The sequence below is a fragment of the Muscardinus avellanarius genome (assembly GCF_963383645.1).
Source record: "Muscardinus avellanarius genome assembly, chromosome: 21".
Lineage (NCBI taxonomy): Eukaryota > Metazoa > Chordata > Mammalia > Rodentia > Gliridae > Muscardinus > Muscardinus avellanarius.
Window position 1 is genome coordinate 23,646,356 of NC_137807.1, and position 17,766 is coordinate 23,664,121.

The 17,766-nt window shown below is 57.6% G+C and overlaps 1 protein-coding gene across 1 annotated transcript in view; it reads right to left on the minus strand.

Moving 5' to 3' along the window:
- Positions 1–4,155: 4,155 nt before the first annotated feature.
- RSPH14 (radial spoke head 14 homolog) overlaps positions 4,156–17,766 on the minus strand; it is a gene marked incomplete at both ends in the record, with an annotated part of 68,660 nt that continues 55,049 nt past the window's right edge. The window contains 3 exons of the mRNA XM_080717508.1: positions 4,156–4,394; positions 6,051–6,187; positions 7,633–7,858. Coding sequence (XP_080573634.1) covers positions 4,156–4,394; positions 6,051–6,187; positions 7,633–7,858 — 602 coding nt within the window. The remainder of the gene's footprint in view (positions 4,395–6,050; positions 6,188–7,632; positions 7,859–17,766) is intronic.

The following is a 17,766-nucleotide window of genomic DNA, read 5'->3' on the forward strand; positions in this document are numbered from 1 at the left end:
AGTCCTTCTCTCCAGTGGCTCTCCCGCATGAGCACCAACTTTCACGTGAATTCTCATTCTGGCTCTGTGTCTCTAGTCGGGGATGTCTCACTTGTCACCGATTCTTTGCTATACCAGCCCCCGTTGCTGCCTTTACTCCGCATTTTCAAAGCTTTGCCCATGTGGCAAAGATGCCATGTTGTGTGTGTGAGCCTCGCCCTTCCTAGGGCTCTCCCCCCATGTGCCACGCCCAGGGCTGACAGCCACGACCTGGAGTAGCAGCTGCCCGTGCGCTCCTGCTGGACCAGGGCTGGGGCGGAGGCGGCCTCTGCCCTAACAGAACGGGCCTCGCCACTGTTGCACTTCTGCCTGCCTGAACCTCTGCAGGGCGGGGATGGAAGAAGCTGCCTCAGTGCCCGTCTGGCCTTGACAGGAATTGGGCACAGGGGTCGGAGTCCTTCTAGCTAGCACATGGAGACCACTCGTGGGCTGTGTTTCTGTAGGGAGTCCCTACAGAAACCTCTCCTCTTCCTTCCTTCTCAGACCAAAATAAATGATTTGTGTATTTAAGGAAAGTTTCAGGTGCCTTGAAGTGATTTGGGGAAGGCCCACAGGAATCACAAAAACCACACCCTGAAGGCTGTTCACAGGACCAGGCCCTCAGCCCTTCTGAAACCCTTGGCTGGCAGTTCTCAGTGCCCTCTGGGCACCCAACATCATGCCATGCCCACGGGAGCAGCCCTGGTCAGAGCACACGGGCGCTTGGGGCTCATGGAGAAAGCACACAATTCAGCAACAGTGGTGATGGCGGTATCCACACGCCCCGCGTCTCCATGCCCTGGACGGGGCCAGCCACAGAGCCACCTGGCGGAAGGACTAGAATCAGCCACGTTTCCCCAGGAGGGCCTGGAAGGGAACCGGCAGGGGAACTCAGCAACCCAGAGGGCAGGTGGATGTCTACACCATTACCCACCAGGCGATATGCGCACTGCAGGAGTGCCCGGCAGGCACCTACCTGGCCTCAGAGCCGGGGAGTGGAGGCCAGTCAGCTGGAGAGCAGAAGGGCAGCATGTGGGGAACTTGAGGCCGGAGTGTGAGGCATGGTGGAGGAGGCCAAGGCATGGCATGTGTAGGGGACAGTGGGGGGGGAAACTGAGGCCCAGCCAGAAGGCGCGCAGGCAGGGAACTGATGGGATCCGATTGGCTGGACACCACTGGGAAGGTGAAAGGAGGCAGGAGCACCCACCGGGAGACCACTACAGCAAATTAGTGGTGAGAGCCGCAGAGGAGGGGCTCCTGAAGGGAGGAGCCAGGGCAACGCTCTGACTTGAGCACATGGGTGAAGGGGGTCCCCACTGCAGAGACACGACACCAGAAGGAATGGCCACGGGGAACAGGTGAGCTCATGTCGAGTGTGCCTGCATGAAAACATCTATTGACATTTTGAAAGCAGTAAGTCTTTTGGTCCATGAACATGGGATGTCTTCCCACTTATTTAGGCCTTTGATGTCTTTCAACAAGGTTTTATTTTCAGGCACAAGTCTTATACTTCTTTTGCTTAATTTGATCCTATATATTTTATTCTTTTTGATACTTTTGTAAGTGAAATTTTCTCAACTTCATTTTTGGATGGAGAATTGGTGGTATATAGAAATAGAATTAAATTTTTGTGGTACTGGGGCTTGAACCCAGGGGCATTCTGTCTCATCCTACAAACCAACTCTTTTTATTTTTTTTTTTTAATTTAGAAACAGGGTTTTACTAAGTTGCCACGGACCTTGGTAAGTTGCTGAGTCTGGCCACTAATCGGCAATTTTCCTATCTCAGCCTTCCAAGTACTGGGATTACAAGCCCATGCCACAACGCCTGACTATTTTGCTTCTTATATGTTGCTGGATTTGGCTGGCCAATATTTTGCTGAGATTTCTGTGCATACACATAAGGAATATTGGAATATAGTTTTCTTGTGATTTCTTGGGTTTATGTCTCAGGGTCAATATTACCTTCACAGAATGATTGGAAAATATTTTTCTATTTTTTGAAACAGTTTATTAAGGACTGGTGTTAATTCTTGCCTGGAGACATTGAAAAGTAAATGCTTGCTTGGATAGAAGGGACCAGAACTCAGAAGAGAGATTGCAGCTGAAAACCCAGACTTGAGGGAGAGAGGGCAGGAGGCAGGCCAGGCCAACAAGGGGGCCTGGAAGAGGCTAACAGCCAGGCAGGTGAGGCTGTTCAGGAAAAATGGGAGAAAAAGAGGGTCTGGAACTCAGCCACGAGAAACAACACTCACCAGTGGTACCACAAAATAGGGTCCCACAATGGAGACCAACAGCACAGGGTCTTGTCCTGGGAAAGTCCTTGACCTAAGACAAAGCCTGTGGCCAGGGTGGAACCAGCCCATGTGGGTTGAGGCCAGACTGGACCAGAGGCAGTGGAGCCCCTGGAGCCTCTGCTTCCTTGAGGGAGAAAAGTTTCCTTTTACAGGGCTGTGTGTGTGTGTGTGTGTGTGTGTGTGTGTGTGTGTGTGTGTGTTGGGGGCTGGACCCAGGGACTTTCTACCTCTGGGCTATATCCCCAAGCCTTTTTTTTTGGGGGGGGGGGTGAAACACGGTCTTGCAAATTTACTGACGATCTCTCCAAATTGCTAAGATTAGCCCCAAACCTGCAATCCTCCTGATTCAACCTCCCAAGTCTTGGGGTTACAGATATGCACCACACCACCATACCTGGCTATTGGAGCCCTTTGTGAAAATGAGATTGGACCTGAAACCCCAGCTGGCCCCAGTACCCAGTCCCCACCACACACCACACACACTGGGCCTGTGTGGGTTAATTCTTTAATTCCAGGGACACAGATTTCTCTGTTTCTTCCGAGAGAGTGAGGGTCCCTGGGGCTCACTAAAAGGACTTGCAAGAAGCAGCTCACTGGGGATTCTGGTTTTGCAGCTAATATGTATTCTGAGAACTCCTTCCCCACCCACTGGCGAGGAGGGAGCCTCCAAGAGGCTCCTGGGGTAGGGCTCAGGTTCCGCCCAGGCCCGGGGACCCAGCCCTGAGGCTGCGCTCTTGCAGTTCCTCCAGCAGGTGTTCCCAGGACTAGGGAACCACTGCCTGGACTGGCCAGAGGTGAAGGGGCTCCCCTAACACTCCTCCCACCCCTCCCCTGCCCCAGGCCCCTGCAGCCCAGCTCCGCCCCTTCCTGGGCACCCCAGCCCCCTAGCTGTTGTCACTGTGAGGGGAGGAGCCGGCTGGGGGCTCGGGCAGGCAGCTCCCTGAGGACTGCCCTGCAGCCAGAACCCAGGGGCCAGGGGATGTGGGGGCTTCAGGCTGGCCCAGCAGCCAGTGTGTCCTGGCTTTGCAGAAGAATGTAGCTCTGTGTGTGTGTGTGTGTGTGTGTGTGTGTGTGTGTGTGTGTGTGTGTGTGTTGCTGCTGGAGATTGAATCCAGGGGCTTTCAGCCTCTGAGCTATGCCCTCCTAGTCCTTTTTATTTTGTATTTTGAAACAGGGTCTCCACAATTTGCCGAGGGTCTCGCCGAGTTTCTGAGGAGAGTTTTGATCTGTGATCCTCCTGTCGCCGCCATCTCCCAAGTACTAGGATTAGAGGCATGCGCCAATGAGCCCAGCCTTGGGGGTCGGGTGGGGGTCTTGGGGAAACTGCAAGTCCCTACCCCATCCTAAGCACTCAGCACCGGGGGCCCAGCTCTGACCACCTCCCCCTCCCCGGGGGTGGCCCACCTGAGGCCACCGCTGTCCTCCCTGCCGCCCACTGTGGAAAGGCACAGAGCCCGCGGCGCAGGACACCGAGGAGGGCGGGCGCCCAGCAGGGCCCCCCCTGGCGGCACCCACAGGCCTGCGCACTCGAGCATCTGAGGCTTGGATAGTACCTGGTTCCGCTGAGCCCTTCCAACACCACCCTTGTCTCTGGAGGGCACAACCTTCCTCTTCACCCTCTGGGGCAGTCTGTATCCCAGCAGAGAGCAGAGCCCTGGGGGCTGCGTGCTTCCAGTCCCCACCCTGGGCTACACTGAAGCTGCCCAGCACCCGTCTGTGTGGGCACCGGTTCCCCCTTTGGCAGCGACGTGAGCGTGCTCCAGGAACACGAAGTACCACTGAGACCTGAGCGGGAGGCCGGCCCCTTTATTCAGGCCTGGAAGGGGCTGGCAGGGCACAGCTCAGGGCTGCCACTCAATCACCTTGATGGCGATGGAGGCCGCCCGCTGCACGGCCTCACTCTGATCCAGCTCCAGGGCGCGAAAGGCGGGCACTTGGGCCTTCAGGAACTTGCGGCCCTCGGGGGCCTCAGCCAGCATGGTGAGGGCCTTGGTGGCGTTGAGGCGCACCTTGTTGACTGGCGAGGACAACTGCTCCAGGAGCGGCCCGATGGCTTCCGCGTCCAGGGCTGCATACTTCCCTGCACACCGCCAACACCAGCGTCTGTAGCAGGCGTCCTAAGGGCTTTCTTCCCACTCTCTCTGGCCTGCGCCCCTCAAGGGGAGGCACCCAAGCCCCTCTCCGCTCGCCCCACCTCTCATGCTGAGTCCAGCCTGGGCCAGGCCCCACCGGCCCTTCCTCCATCCACTCCCCTCCTTCCTGTCCTGCAGCCAGTGTGTGTGTGTGTGTGTGTGTGTGTGTGTGTGTGTGTGTGTGTGTGTGTTGCTGGGGTTGAAACCCAGGGTCATTCTACCTTCGAGCTACACCCCCAACCCTGTTTATATATTTGTTTTTTTAAATAGGGTCTTGCTAAGTTGCTGCAGGTCTTGCTAAATTTCTAAACTAGCCCTGAACCTGCAATCCTCCTATCTTAGTGTTCAAAATAAGGGGATTACAGATGTGTGCTCTCACACCTGGCTTACAAATTATCTTTTTAAAATGGGAAGCCAGCCAGGTCTGGTGGTGCACGCCTGTGATCCCAGCACTTAGGAGACTGAGACTGGAGGATCGCAGGTTCAAAGCCAACCTTAGCAACATAGCAAGACTCAGCAACCTAGTGAGACCGACCCTGTTTCAAAACAAAAATTAAAAAGGGCTAAGCCGGGCATGGTGGCGCACGCTTGTAATCCCAGCATTCGGGAGGCTGAGACAAGAGGATCTGGGTTCACAGGCAGCCTCAACTACTTAGTGATGCCCTTTGCAGTTCAGTGAGACCCTGTTTCAAAATAAAGAATAAAAAATCGGAGCCGGGCATGGCGGCACACACTTGTAATCCCACGATTCGGGAGGCTGAGACCAAAGGATCGTGGTTCACAGACAGCCTCAGCTACTTAATGAGGCCCTTTGCAACTCAGTGAGACATGGTTTCAAAATAAAGAATATAAAAATAGGGCAGGGGGTGTAGCTCAAAGGTCGAATGCCCCTGGGTTCCATCCTCAAACCCGAAAAAAAAAAAAAAAGGGCTGGGGGTGTAGCTCGGAGCTAGAATGCCCCTGGGTTCCATCCTTAGTGCCAGAAATAATTAATTAATTAATTAATTGAAAAGGGCTAAGGGTATAGCTCAGAGGTAGAATGCCCTTGGGTTTAATCTCCAGTACCCCCCAAAACAAGGAAAACTAATTGTTTATACGACAAATATTTCGTGTGTGTGTGTGTGTGTGTGTGTGTGTGTGTGTGACTGAAGATTGAACCCAAGGGCATTCTACCTCCGAGCTACACCCCCAGCCCTATTTTTTATTCTTCTTCATTTTGAAACAGGGTCTCACAAAGTTGCAGAGGGCCCTCACTAAGTAGCTGAGGCTGGCTGTGAACCCCCATCCTCCTGTCTCAGCTTCCCAAGTATGGGGATGACAAGTACGCGCCAACATGCCCGGCAGTGTCAAATATTTCTTAAGCAACTATTGCTGCCCCCGCACAGCACACACGGGAGGGCTGGGGCCTGGCTCAGGGGTAGAAGTCCTGCCTGGCAAGAGAAGAATTCAGATGGGCTTGAGGGCTTCGGGGGAGGATACTCGGCACTGCAGCAGGAGGCGAGGTTCTGGGAAGCCCGGCGTGGCTGCCAGCATCCTGGGGGCGCACTCTTCCCTCCCACTGGTCCCACCCAGCCAGAGGACCCTGGGTGGCCGCCCCTCCTCACCTTCGGTGGTCACCGTGGCGTACATCAGGGCCCCGGCGGCGTTGGCCCGCACCTCCGCATCCTCATCTTTCAGCAGATGCACCAGGATGGGGATGACGTCATACTGCCACACCTGGTTCTTGCCCTCCAGAGGGAAACTGGAGCAGGGCCAGGACAGGGCTCCGCTTGAGGGGCAGTGGGGGAGCCCCAGGGCTGGCCCGGGGGGCGCAAGGGGCCAGAGTTTGTGTTGGGACTGTGCCTGGGGGCCCAGGACCGGCCTCGGCTGGGGTGCTGGTGCAGAGCTTGCCTGCTGGGAGCCTGGCCTGCCTCAGTGAAGCCACCCTGGCCCCAGGCCGTCCCTGGAGAGGGAAGTGCTCTCCCTGCCCCAGGATGCAGCCCGGCAGGCCTCGCCCACAGCTGCTCTGATTCTGCCTGAGAGCAGCCACCAGTGAGGAGCCGGGCAACGCCAACAGTAGCAAGCTGCCCGGCCCGGGAACTGTGGACAAGGTCCATTTCAAGTCCCTGCTCATTCTGTGTGTGTGGAACTTTGAGAATGAGGGTGACAGGCATGAGAGGGCCAACCTGGTCCCCCAAAAAAGCACTTCCTGGGCCAGGCAGCGCTGCCCTTAAGCCCAAAAGAGCATTCCAGGGCGCGTTCATCCTGCTCCGCTCCGTTTAAACAGCCTTCCCAGACTTCACTGCCCAGGAATCCCTCTTTTTTTTTTTTCTTTTTTTTACACCACCAGCCATTTTAAAACTTTTTATATTGGAACAGGGTCTCACTAAGTTGCCTGAGGGTTCCGCTGAGTTTCTGAGGCTGTCCTCAAACTTGCAGTCTTCCTGGCTCAGCCTCCTGAGCAGCTGGGATTACAGGCCCCTGCGCCCCGCTTTGTAGAAGTCTTAATGACACCTCAAAGACACAGGTGCCCTATGGGGACACAGTTTGGGAATGGGCATGGCCGCCACTTAGCTGTTGTGTATGACACTGTTGGGCCCGGATTTCTCTAGATTCGTACATACAGTGAGTACTATCTAGGCACCCTTTCTTTTTGAACCTTCAGATTAAACCGGGGCATTCTACCTCCAAGTTACACCCCAAACTATTTTTTTCTTTGAAACAGGGTCTCACTAGTCGCTAAGTGGCTAAGGACCTTAGTTTCTGAGACTGGCCTTGAACCTGAATCCTCCCTGTCTTAGATTCCAAGTCCTGGGGTTACAAGTGCGCACGCTTGTCATCCCAGCACTCGGGAGCCTGTGACAGGAGGATCACGGTTCACAGACAGCCTCAGCTATTTAGCGAGTCCCTTCGCAACTCAGTGAGACCCTGTTTCAAAATCAAGAATAAAAAGAAGAGCTAGGGGTGTAGCGCGGAGGTAGAATGCCCCCGGGTTCCATCCCCAGTACTGCAAAAATAAGAATAAAGAGGGCTGGGGTTATATAGTTGAGAGGTAGAATGCCCCATGGGTTCCATCCCCAATACACACACACACACACACACACACACACACACACACACACACACACGTGTGCGCCACCACGCCCGCCGGCTGGGTGGCCTTCTCCGGGCTGGGCAGAAGCCCCGTGGCCGCTGAGCCCCGCTCACCTGACGGCGATGAGCACGCGGGCAGCCTTGCTGCGGACGTCGCTGTTGGCGCTGAGGAGCTTCTGCTTGAGGAAGGGCACGGCGCAGCTGCTCAGGGCCTCGGTGGCGTCCTCCTGCAGGCAGGGGGCCAGCGTGTCCAGGATGACCTCCTGGATGTTCTCCTCTTCCCTCTGCAGCCTCCATACCAGCGAGGAGATCAGGCCACTGTTGACGATGCCCTGGGCCCCTAGGGACAGGAAAGGGCGCTGGGGGCCACTCTGCGTGCGGCCCCAGGCAGGCGGGGGACCGGCGTGGCCAGGAGGAGGCTGTGGGTGCAGTGGTGTCAGGGGCTTGATGGAGCTGGGAAGCGAGACCCCCGAGGCCGCAAAAGATGGCAGGCAAGCAAGCCGGGCATGGTGGTGCAGGCCTGCCGTGCCAGTACTCAGGAGGCTGAGGCAGGAGAATCGCAGGTGCCGGGACGGCCTCGGCTACTTAGCAAGGCCCTCCGCAACTTGGTGAGACAACTCCCCGCTCCGTTTTCAAATTCAAAATATATATAAAATAGGGCTGTGGGTGTAGGTCAGAGGAAAAATGCACAATAAATAAATAAGCCGGGCGTAGTGGCGCACGCTTGTAATCCCAGCACGTGGGAGGCTGAGACAGGAGGATCACAGATTCCCGGCCAGTTTCAGCTACTTAGTGACGCCCTTAGTGAGACCCTGTTTCAAAGTAAAGGATGAAAAATAGAACCAGGAGTGTAGCTCAGGGGTAGATGCCCCTGGGTTCCATCCCCAGTAACACAAAAACGAATTCATAAATTAATCAATGGGGTGTAGCTCAGAGGTAGAATCCTCCCGGGTTCAATTCCCCAGTACCACAAAAACAAATAATTACTTAGTTAATTAATGGGGCCAGGCTTTGGTCGCCTGTGCCTCGGGGGCATCAGGCATAAACAGGGACACAGCAGTCTCCCCTAGGAGAGCCCGGCAGCTCCCCCTGCAGGCCAGGCCCACGAAGAGGCCCTCCTGTTTCCCCGGCCCTACCTGGGAGTCAAGGGGAGCCAGCAACACCTCCTTTACACCCAAAATATGTCAGAGCTTCTAGAACTCCCCAGACTGGCCCAGGCAGCCCTTAAGGAAAGCTTAGAATGGAGGTGGAGGTAGAAGACCTGGGTGCAGCCGGGCACGGTGGCGCACGCTTGTCATCCCCGCGCTTGGGAGGTGGAGACAGGAGGATCGCGCAGGTTCGAAGCCAGCCCCGCTGGCTTAAGAGAGCCTGTTTCCAAATTTAAAAATATAAAATAGGTCTGGGAGTGTAGCCCGGAGGTAGAAGGGTTCCATTCCCAGTAACACCAAAAAAGAAGGAGGAGGAGGAGGAGGAGGAGGAGGGGATGAGGACAACGACCTGGGTTCAGGCCAATGTCCCCCCCCACAAAGACTCGTGTCCCCAGATAAAAGTGACACAAATCCATAGTCTCTAGCCATGGGGACTTCTTTTTTTGGGGGGTAGCTAGTAGAGATTTAATTTAAGGACATTCTACCTCCATGCTATACCCCCAAACCTTTTATTTTATTTTATTTGGTACTGGAGATTGAACGCAGGGGCATTCTATCTCTAAGCTATGCCCCCAGCCCTATTTTATTTTATTTTATTTTATTTTATTTTATTTTATTTTATTTTATTTTATTTTTTGTGATACTGGGGATTGAAACCAGGGGCAGTCTATCTCCAAGGTACACCCGCAGCCCTATTTTTTTATTCTTTATTTTGAAACAGGGTCTCACTAAGTTGCAGAGTGCTTCACTAAGTATCTGAGGCTGGCTGCAAACTTGCAATCCTGTCTCCGCCTCCCAAGTACTGAGGTTACAAGCATGCACCAACATGCCTAGGTTTATTCCTTATTTTGAAACAGGGTCTCACTAAGTTGTTGAGGGCCTTCGTAAATTGCTGAGGCCAGCCTCAAACTTGAAGTCCTTCTGTCTCAGCCTCCCAAATACTGGGATTACAGGTGCATGCCACCACGTCTGGCTGTACCCTCAGTCCTTCATTTTATTTATTTGTTTATTTATTTTTTATTTATTTATTTATTTATTTATGGCGCTGGAGATGGAACCCAGGGGCAGTCTACCTCCGAGCTACACTCCCAGCCCTATTTTTTTATTTTTTATTTTGAAACAGGGTCTCGCTAAGTTGCTGAGAGCCTCACTAAGTAGCTGAGGCTGTGCGCGAACCTGCGATCCTCCCATCTCAGCCTCCCAAATACTGGGATTACAAGTGTGCGCCACCGCACCCAGCTCCCTTTTTATTTTTATTTTGAAACAGGGTCTCACTAAGTTGCTGAGTGACTCTGGCCTTGAACCTTTGATCCTCCTGTCTCAGGCTCCCAGGAATTGGAGCCGTGTGCCACCACATCCAGCCAGCCAAGGGGTCTTGAAACTTACGACCCCAGAGGAAGACGGGCAGGGCACAAGTACCAGAAGCCCTGGGGAGCAACTCCCCACAACAGCCTGCTCTCTCCAGGCGGACACTTCTGCTCTGAGCTGCCCAGAAGAGCCCAGAACCCCAGCTCCGCCGCTGTCCCCAAGGGTTGGGCTCTCTGAACAGCCCTACTGGGCCATGGGGACAAGGAAGGAGCCGAGGGCGGCTCCCCGCCTGGCACACAGGCCGCCCCTCTCGACTGCCTGCAACCGGCCCTGCGGCTGCCCACTGCGCGGCCATCTACGGCCCCCGGGGAGGTGGCCGCCACAACCACCTCTCTCTTCCGCCCTCCCCAGGTAAACCCTCTAATTTACTCTAGAGAGACAAATAGACAGGTTAATTAGCCTAAAGGTCTCTGAGTGCCAATTAGCGCCAGGGAGTTCTTTGAAGACATCACCCCAGCCTTCCCCCCTCGCTCCCCCAAGACATCAAATGGCAGATGACAGCCCGGGGTGAGGGGCCGAGAGGCAGGGGTGCTCGGCAGCTCTTCTGACCCTTCGCAGGGTCCCTGCCAGCCGGCAACTCCCTGTGCCCCTCTCAGCGGGGCGTTAGGCCTGGGTAGCTGGCTCTCTCTTATTCTAGGGGTACCTGGGACCCAAGGAAAGCCATCTCCTGTAGCTTTTTATTTTATTTGGTACTGGAGATTGAACGCAGGGGCATTCTATCTCTAAGCTATGCCCCCAGCCCTATTTTATTTTATTTTATTTTATTTTTTGTGGTACTGGGGATTGAAACCAGGGGCAGTCTATCTCCAAGGTACACCTGCAGCCATATTTTTTTATTCTTTATTTATTTATTTTATTTATTTATTTTATTTATTTATTTATTCTTTATTTATTTTATGTAATACTCACAAGCTGGGTGCGAGGGCGCACGCTTGTACTCTCAGTACTTGGGAGAGGGAGACAGAGGGATCGCAAGTTCAAAGCCAGCCTCAGCCACTTAGGGAGACCTTCAGTGACTTAGTGAGACCCGGTTTCAAAATTTAAAAATAGAAAGGGCTGGGGTTGTAGATCGGAGGAAGAATGCCCCTGGATTCAATACCCAGCATCTCTCCCCCAAAATTAACATTCACAAATTTCCGAAGAAGCCTGGGTTTAGCTCCTAGGTTTAGACTCTTCCCAGCTGCGGGGCTGGGGTGCACTTCTGACCTCTCTGGGCCAGGTTTCCTCAGCACTTAAATGGTCCTAAAATACCAGTGGACGTAGTGAGTTGTCTGATTAAGGCTGGGTCGCGGCCTCGCCTGTGTCTGGATCTAAGCTTCCCAGGAAATCCCAGGGACAGGTGTCACGGCGTCACGCCGGGGCTGCTGCCGGGAGCCGCTGTCCAGGTGGGACTGACAGCCGCTGGCGGGGAAGACAGGGAGAGTGTTGAGTTCAGAAAAGCCAGGATAGTTGGGGGGACCCCCCACACACACTGCCTTGCCTCCCTGGGCGAGGACGCTGAGGCCCAGAGGGGCAGCTGGAACGCCCAAGGCCACACAGCAGAAAGGGCAAAGCCAGGGCCCTGGCTCCTCGCGCTTCATTCTCAAGCATCTGTCTCGGGTCACGGCTCCTAGAAATACCGAGCCTGGGGACTGGGGCTCATTTTGAGACAGAGGGAGAAGATTATAAATAAAACGTGTGCCTTTCGGCTTGCTCCCTTTCCTTCTCTCTAGCTAAAAGGAGAGTGGCGGGCCTGGCTATTTATAACTAACCCAGATCCATGATGGCTGGTTCACGTGGGGGCGGGACACGCTGACCCCCAAGGAGCCACGCCACCGAGAACCCCACCGAGCGGGGCGCAGCCGAGAGTCACTCAGGGCCAGCGCAGGTGGGGCACGGAGACAGCCGGCCAGGACGGCGGCACGTGCTGGGGCCGGGCCCTGGGCGGTCTGGGGGCCCCAGATTCCCCAACCCACGCTGGGGGGTTGGGAGACAAGCGGGACTGTCAGCAGAAGACGGGGCCGCTCCAAACAGGTTGCCACGTTTGTGGAGGACGAGCGCCAGGGTCCCGGGGTGCTGGGAGCACGGGAAGGCCGGCCCAAGGATGCCAGACCGCTCCGAGGTGGGAGAGAAGCCAGAGGGGCAGAGGGGCTCGTTGCTGGGCCCGCCGGTGTGGCTTTAGTGGTTGGCAGCCAGGAGGTTCTGCTGGGATGGAAGGGCCACGGACGCCCGTGGATGGAGCCAGGTTCCCCTGAGCTGTGGGCGCTTCCTGCGGGAGGGGTTGACACTGCCCCGCCCAGCTGGCCCTGGTGCTGGGTGGGTTGAACCCCGGGGCATTCTACCTCCAAGCTACACCCCAGCCCTATTTTTATCCTTTATTTTAATTTTTATTTACTTAGTTACTTACTTATTTGGTGGTCTGCAGATGGAACCCAGGGGCATTCCACCTCCAAGCTACACCCCAGTCCTATTTTTTTTAATCCTTTATTTTGAAACAGGGTCTCCCTAAGTTTAGGAGGGCCTCACTAAGTTGCTGAGGCTGGTGGCGAACTCTGCGATCCTCCTGTGTCAGCCTCCCAAGTACTGGGATTGCAGGCATGAGCCACCTCGCCTGGCTTTATTTTTTATTTTGCAATAGGGTCTCATTAAGTTGCTGAGGCTGGCCTTGAACCTGAGTTCCTCCTGTCTTGCCCTCCCAAGTACCTATTCTGCTTTCAACCCCTTTCCTGTAGCCACAAGGGTCTACCAGGAAGTGGCCAGCCGGGACTGAATCCTCAAACGGTTCCCTACACACCCCCAGCCGTGTGTGTGTGTGTGTGTGTGTGTGTGTGCACGCGCGCATACACACATGATACTGGAGATGGAAGCCAGGGGCATTCTACCTCCAAGCTACACCCCCTGCCCTATTTTTTATTCTTTATTTAGAAACAGGGTCTCACTGAGTTGCAAAGGGCCTCACTAAGTAGCTGAGGCTGTCCACGAACCACAATCCTCCTGTCTCAGCCTCCCGAATGCTGGGATTACAAGCGTGCGCCACCACGCCCGGCTCCCCCAGCCCTTTTTATTTTTTCGGTACCAGGGATAGTACCATAGTACCCAGGGGCATTGTACCTCCGAACTACAACCCCAGCCCTATTTTTTTAGTCTCTTTATTTTTGAAACAGGGTCTCACTGAGTTGTGAAGGGCCTTGCTAAATAGCTGAGGCTGCCCGCCAACAGTGATCCTCTGGTCTCTGCCTCCCGAATGCTGGGTTACAAGCGTGCGCCACCATGCCCGGCTCCCCACAGCCCTGTTGTTGTTGTTGTTGTTGTTGTTGTTGTTGTTGTTGTTGTTGTTTTTAATTTTCAGACAGGGTCTCACAAAGTTGCTGAGGCTAGCTTTGAACCTGCCATCTCCCTGCCTCAGTCTCCCAAGTACTGGGGTTACACGAGTGCTCCAGCACATCCCGCATAGCCCACTCTTGTATCTGGGTTGGGCCCCCAGCAAAAAGCTGAACTCTGTTCCCAGTCCTGCAGTGTAACCTGCCTGGGGCCTCGGCGCACTTCCTGTAGAAGTTAACCCTCGTGAGTACCCTCTGAGGCGCACGTGTGGCCGCGCACGCTTCACCTGCTGGTCTTCACTGGCCGCCTCCTGGGCGTATCGTGTCAGGCCTAGGTTGGCCTCTGGGATGCTCATATCCACTATCTGCCCCGTCCCTAAAAGCTGGGGCAGCAGCTCACCGTTGGCCGGTGCCCGGGGGATACTTAAGGCTATAGTCTCCATTTCTGCAGGGCTGCCAGAAGGAAGACCTCCAGGGAGCTTATGGGATGGAGCCAGAGCGCCCAGCGGGCAGAGCCTTTCCACCACAGCGGTGGGCTGGGGCCGCCCTCCCATCCACTCGCCCAATGGCCAGTCCCAGTGCCTCTGCTCAGCGAATAGGGGCGCTCCAAGTACCTGGACCATGTAAAGCGACAAGGGGGTGTTAGCTGGACTGTGTCTGCAATTTACCAGGGGTGCTGCAGGATGCACACACTTCAGGCCACAAGGATGGAAGAGGCAGGACCGCATTGAGGTCTTGGCCCTCCAGCCTGGGTCTTTTAAGTGCTCAAGTGAGCAGCTCCTGGCCCGGAGGCTAACAGATGGAGCCCCTGAAATGGAAGCTGAATTTTGCAGCCCGTCGTCGGGGGCAATTTGCTGGGGCCCGATGCCTTCTAGGAGCTTCCCAAAGGCATCAATGGGGTCCTGGTCTTCGCTGGAGTGCCTCCCTCCTGCTTCTCTGGGCGGAGGGCCAGCTCTTAGGCCCCTTCCCCACTCCTCCCCCCCCTTCCAAGACAACCTTGCCGTGGGCCAGGGCTGCCGGCGCTGAAGAGCCCTTACACGCTGAGATGGGATCCGCAGAGATGATCAGTCCCTGCTCCCCTGCTGCACAAACCTCGCCGGTGTGAACCTTTAGGATTTGCAGAGGATTGTCGCGACAATCCAAGGAGGCAGGTGCCACCAGCCCCCTCTCTGCTGATAGAAAGGCCGGAGAGGCGAGTCGGTGGCCCAAGATCGCAGAGCTTCGAAGGGACCGAGCGGGCTTCGAACCCGCATTGGGAGGCCGGCCGACGCGGCTCTCAGACTCGGTCTCCCCGGCCGCGAGGCTCGGCCCCGCTGGATCCGCGCCGGGGACTTGGCGCAGCTCAGGCCCCCAACCCGACAGCTGCGGGCGAGGAGCCGCGGCCCCGCCCCCGTCTGAAGCCATTGGTCCGCTGGCACGTCCGTCAGGCCCCCGAGCCCAATGGGCGGCGAGCCGGTGCTCCGGCGCGTGGTGCCCGGCGGGCGCGCGACGGCCCCGCCCGCGGTTGGCCTGGCAACGCGCTGCGCTCGGGCTCCGCCCCCTGCCGGCGGCGGCGGCGCGGGGCGGGCGGACCCGCCGGCGGGCGGGCGGCGGCGCGGGAGGCTGGGGAGGGAGCCAGGCCGGCCGGAGCGTGTGCGCCGCCCGCGGTCCGGTCACGTCCCCGCGGGGCGCCGCCGCCCGCGTCGTGCGGAGCCAGGGCGCCCGGCCCGCGCCGCCGCCCCGCCCCGAGCGGCCGGCAGATGCGGAGCGCCGCGGCCCGGAGGTGAGTGAGCTGGGCGCGGGGTCGGGGGCGCGGCCCGGCGACCCTCCCCCCCCCCCCAGGCAGCCGCGAGCCCGCGATCGGGGCCCGGGGATGCCCGGCCGGGGGGCGCGGGGCGCCCGCGAGCTGGGCAGGTGCGCGGCGAGGGCGGGCCGGGGGCGCGGGGGCCGCTGCCCGGCCGGGGTGGTGGGCGCCGGGGGGGTGGGGGCTCCCGAGCGCGGGGGGCGGCGGCGGTGGTCCGCGCGCCCGCGCGTGGCCTTGGGCCCCCGAGGCCTGGGCCCGGGGAGGGCGGCCCGGCGCTTTCGGTCATTGCGCTTGCAGCGGGCGAGCAGGTTCCCGGGAGGCACTTGGGGCAGGAGAGGAGGATGGACCTGCTGCGATTGTAATGTGTTCCCGGCTCAATATTGTTTTTCCCTTAAAAGGCGGTGGGGGTGCTTGGGGGAGGGGTATGCGGGCCGGGGCTGGGTATCCTGCGGTCGATGCGAGGGGGGCTCTGCCTTTAGGGCGGTGCTGAGGCTGTCTGGGTGAGGATGGCAGAAATCCGCCTAGGCCGACATTGGGGACCCTGTTACGGAGAGAAGAGGAAGGGAGGGCGGCGCCAGGCGAGGCCAGGGCTCCCCGAGTCCGAGTCTGGGTGGAGGGACCCGCCTGGTAGCCGGTCTTGGGGAGGCTGTCAAGCCCCCGGCGGGCTCCTTTCTGCCCAAGTGATTTCCCTGCCCTGGGGAGCTCATCCCGCTGCCTGGCTCTGTCTGGAGGAAGCTCCTTGGCCAAATTCAATTAAGCAAATATTTACTGAGCGCCGGCTCCCCCAGGGCCTGACGCTGGGGGTGGACTATGGGGTGGGAGAGGACTAGGCCTTGCCTGGACTCCCAGTACTGACTCACCTCCCCGTAGGGGAGAGATGTCCCTGCTCAGATAAGCCAGCCCGGCGCAGGTGCAGGGGCCTGAGAGGGGCCACGGGCTCAGCTCATGCCCGCCGGTGGGCAGTGCCACATGTGAACTGCAGCTTGAAGGACACAGGCCCAGCTGGGGTGGGCACGGCAGGCAGAGGGCAGCAAGTGGATGGAGGCATTAGGGAGCGAATCAGAGGTCCAGCAGGAAAGGTGGGTGGGGACTCCAAGGGCCAGGGAGCCCGGCAAGCAGGACAACCCCATTGCTCATGTCTGTGACAGTCTCCGTGGAGATCCTGGTCTGTAAAAGGGAAGCAGTTCTGTGACCCCTGGAGCAGGTGTGGACTGAGGAAGGGACTTGAAAGACCAGGGAGGGCTCCCTGCAGCCTGGGGCTACCCGTCCAGGCCACCGGTGCGTGGGCAGGGCCAGGGCCCTGGGTGACCAACCCACCCAGCCCCCTTCTGAGCCAGAATGGGGCCGCCGCTTTGCTGGTGCCTTTGGGCCATGGACGTTGGGGGGCGGTGGCCATGGTAGCCTGCCAGTGTCCATTTCGGGGCCCGTGGGGGCTCACGGGTTAAAGCGGGCCACGCTTGAGGCAGTGTGCTTTTCAGAAGGCCTCTTTCTGTAGAGATGGAGCGACGCTGGCACTTGGTTTGAAACTCTGCAACAGACGTTGATTTTCTGAGCCAGGAGGCGAAGAAGACTTGGTGCCTCCCTCTCAGGGACCAGTGTCACCTTCTGCCCTACGCCCGCTCTCTCTCTCTCCCCCGGGGGATGTCTTTGCTCTCCCTCCAAAGGGGCACACTTAACTCCTCTAGGTAGTGGACCACCTCAAACCGAGCACACGCGGAGGGCAAAGCCTGGCTGCCCTCAGGGGGTATGCAGTCAGGGCCCAGTAGGCTGAAGCTGCTTCTTCTGTGCTTCCCGCCCGCCCGCCTATTCCAGGGCCTGCTGTGGGACTCTGGGCCTGGGGCACAGGGGACAGCTTCCTCTCTCTGTCCCCAACCTCTTAGACCTTCTGTTTCCTTAGAGAAAGGGGGCCATGGTTTAGACCTTGGGGACGTCTGGATTATTCCAGGAACTTCTGGGTGACTGGATGGGCTTGGCTGCTCACCTGTGTAGAGGCCGCTGGGATGTAGGGCCTTCCCACAGAAGGAATGCTGGGTGCCAGGGGAGGCTGGCCCTGGACTCAGAGCACAGCCTCAGCCTCACCACTTGGCGTCTGGCATGTGAGCCTGAATGGCAGTGCGTGCCCCCTCTTTCCCTGGAGGTGAGGACTGGCCACCCTGTGCTACCCCACCCCGGTCCCCGACGTCCATACCTACTGCTGCAGACCACAGCTGGCTTAGGGCCCCTCCAGAGGAGGCAGATCAATAGCCCGCTGTTCTCCCAAAGACAACAGGAATGAAAGTTGGGGTACCCCGGACTTCAGAGCAGCTTGTGAGCCCGCTTGGCTAAAAGGTGTACAATGGGAAGTGGGTAGAGGCTGAGCACAGGCCACAGGGTCGGCCCAGGCAGGAGGCCTGAGCGGACGCCACTGGACAGCCCGCACAGGCAGGAGGGGCAGGAGCACCCAGTCTCTGGCCTCGGGGTGGGGAGGTGAGATCACGGGTGTGAGCCCCAGAAGACACAAGGTCAGGCTGGTCCGGCAGTTCCCTAGGCCAGCCCTATCCGAGCCCTGTCCTCATCTGTAAACAGAGCCCAACCAGTACCTGGGAGGCTGAGGCAGGAGGATCACAAGTTTGAGGCCAGCCTCAGGAACTTAATGAGACCCTGTTTCAAA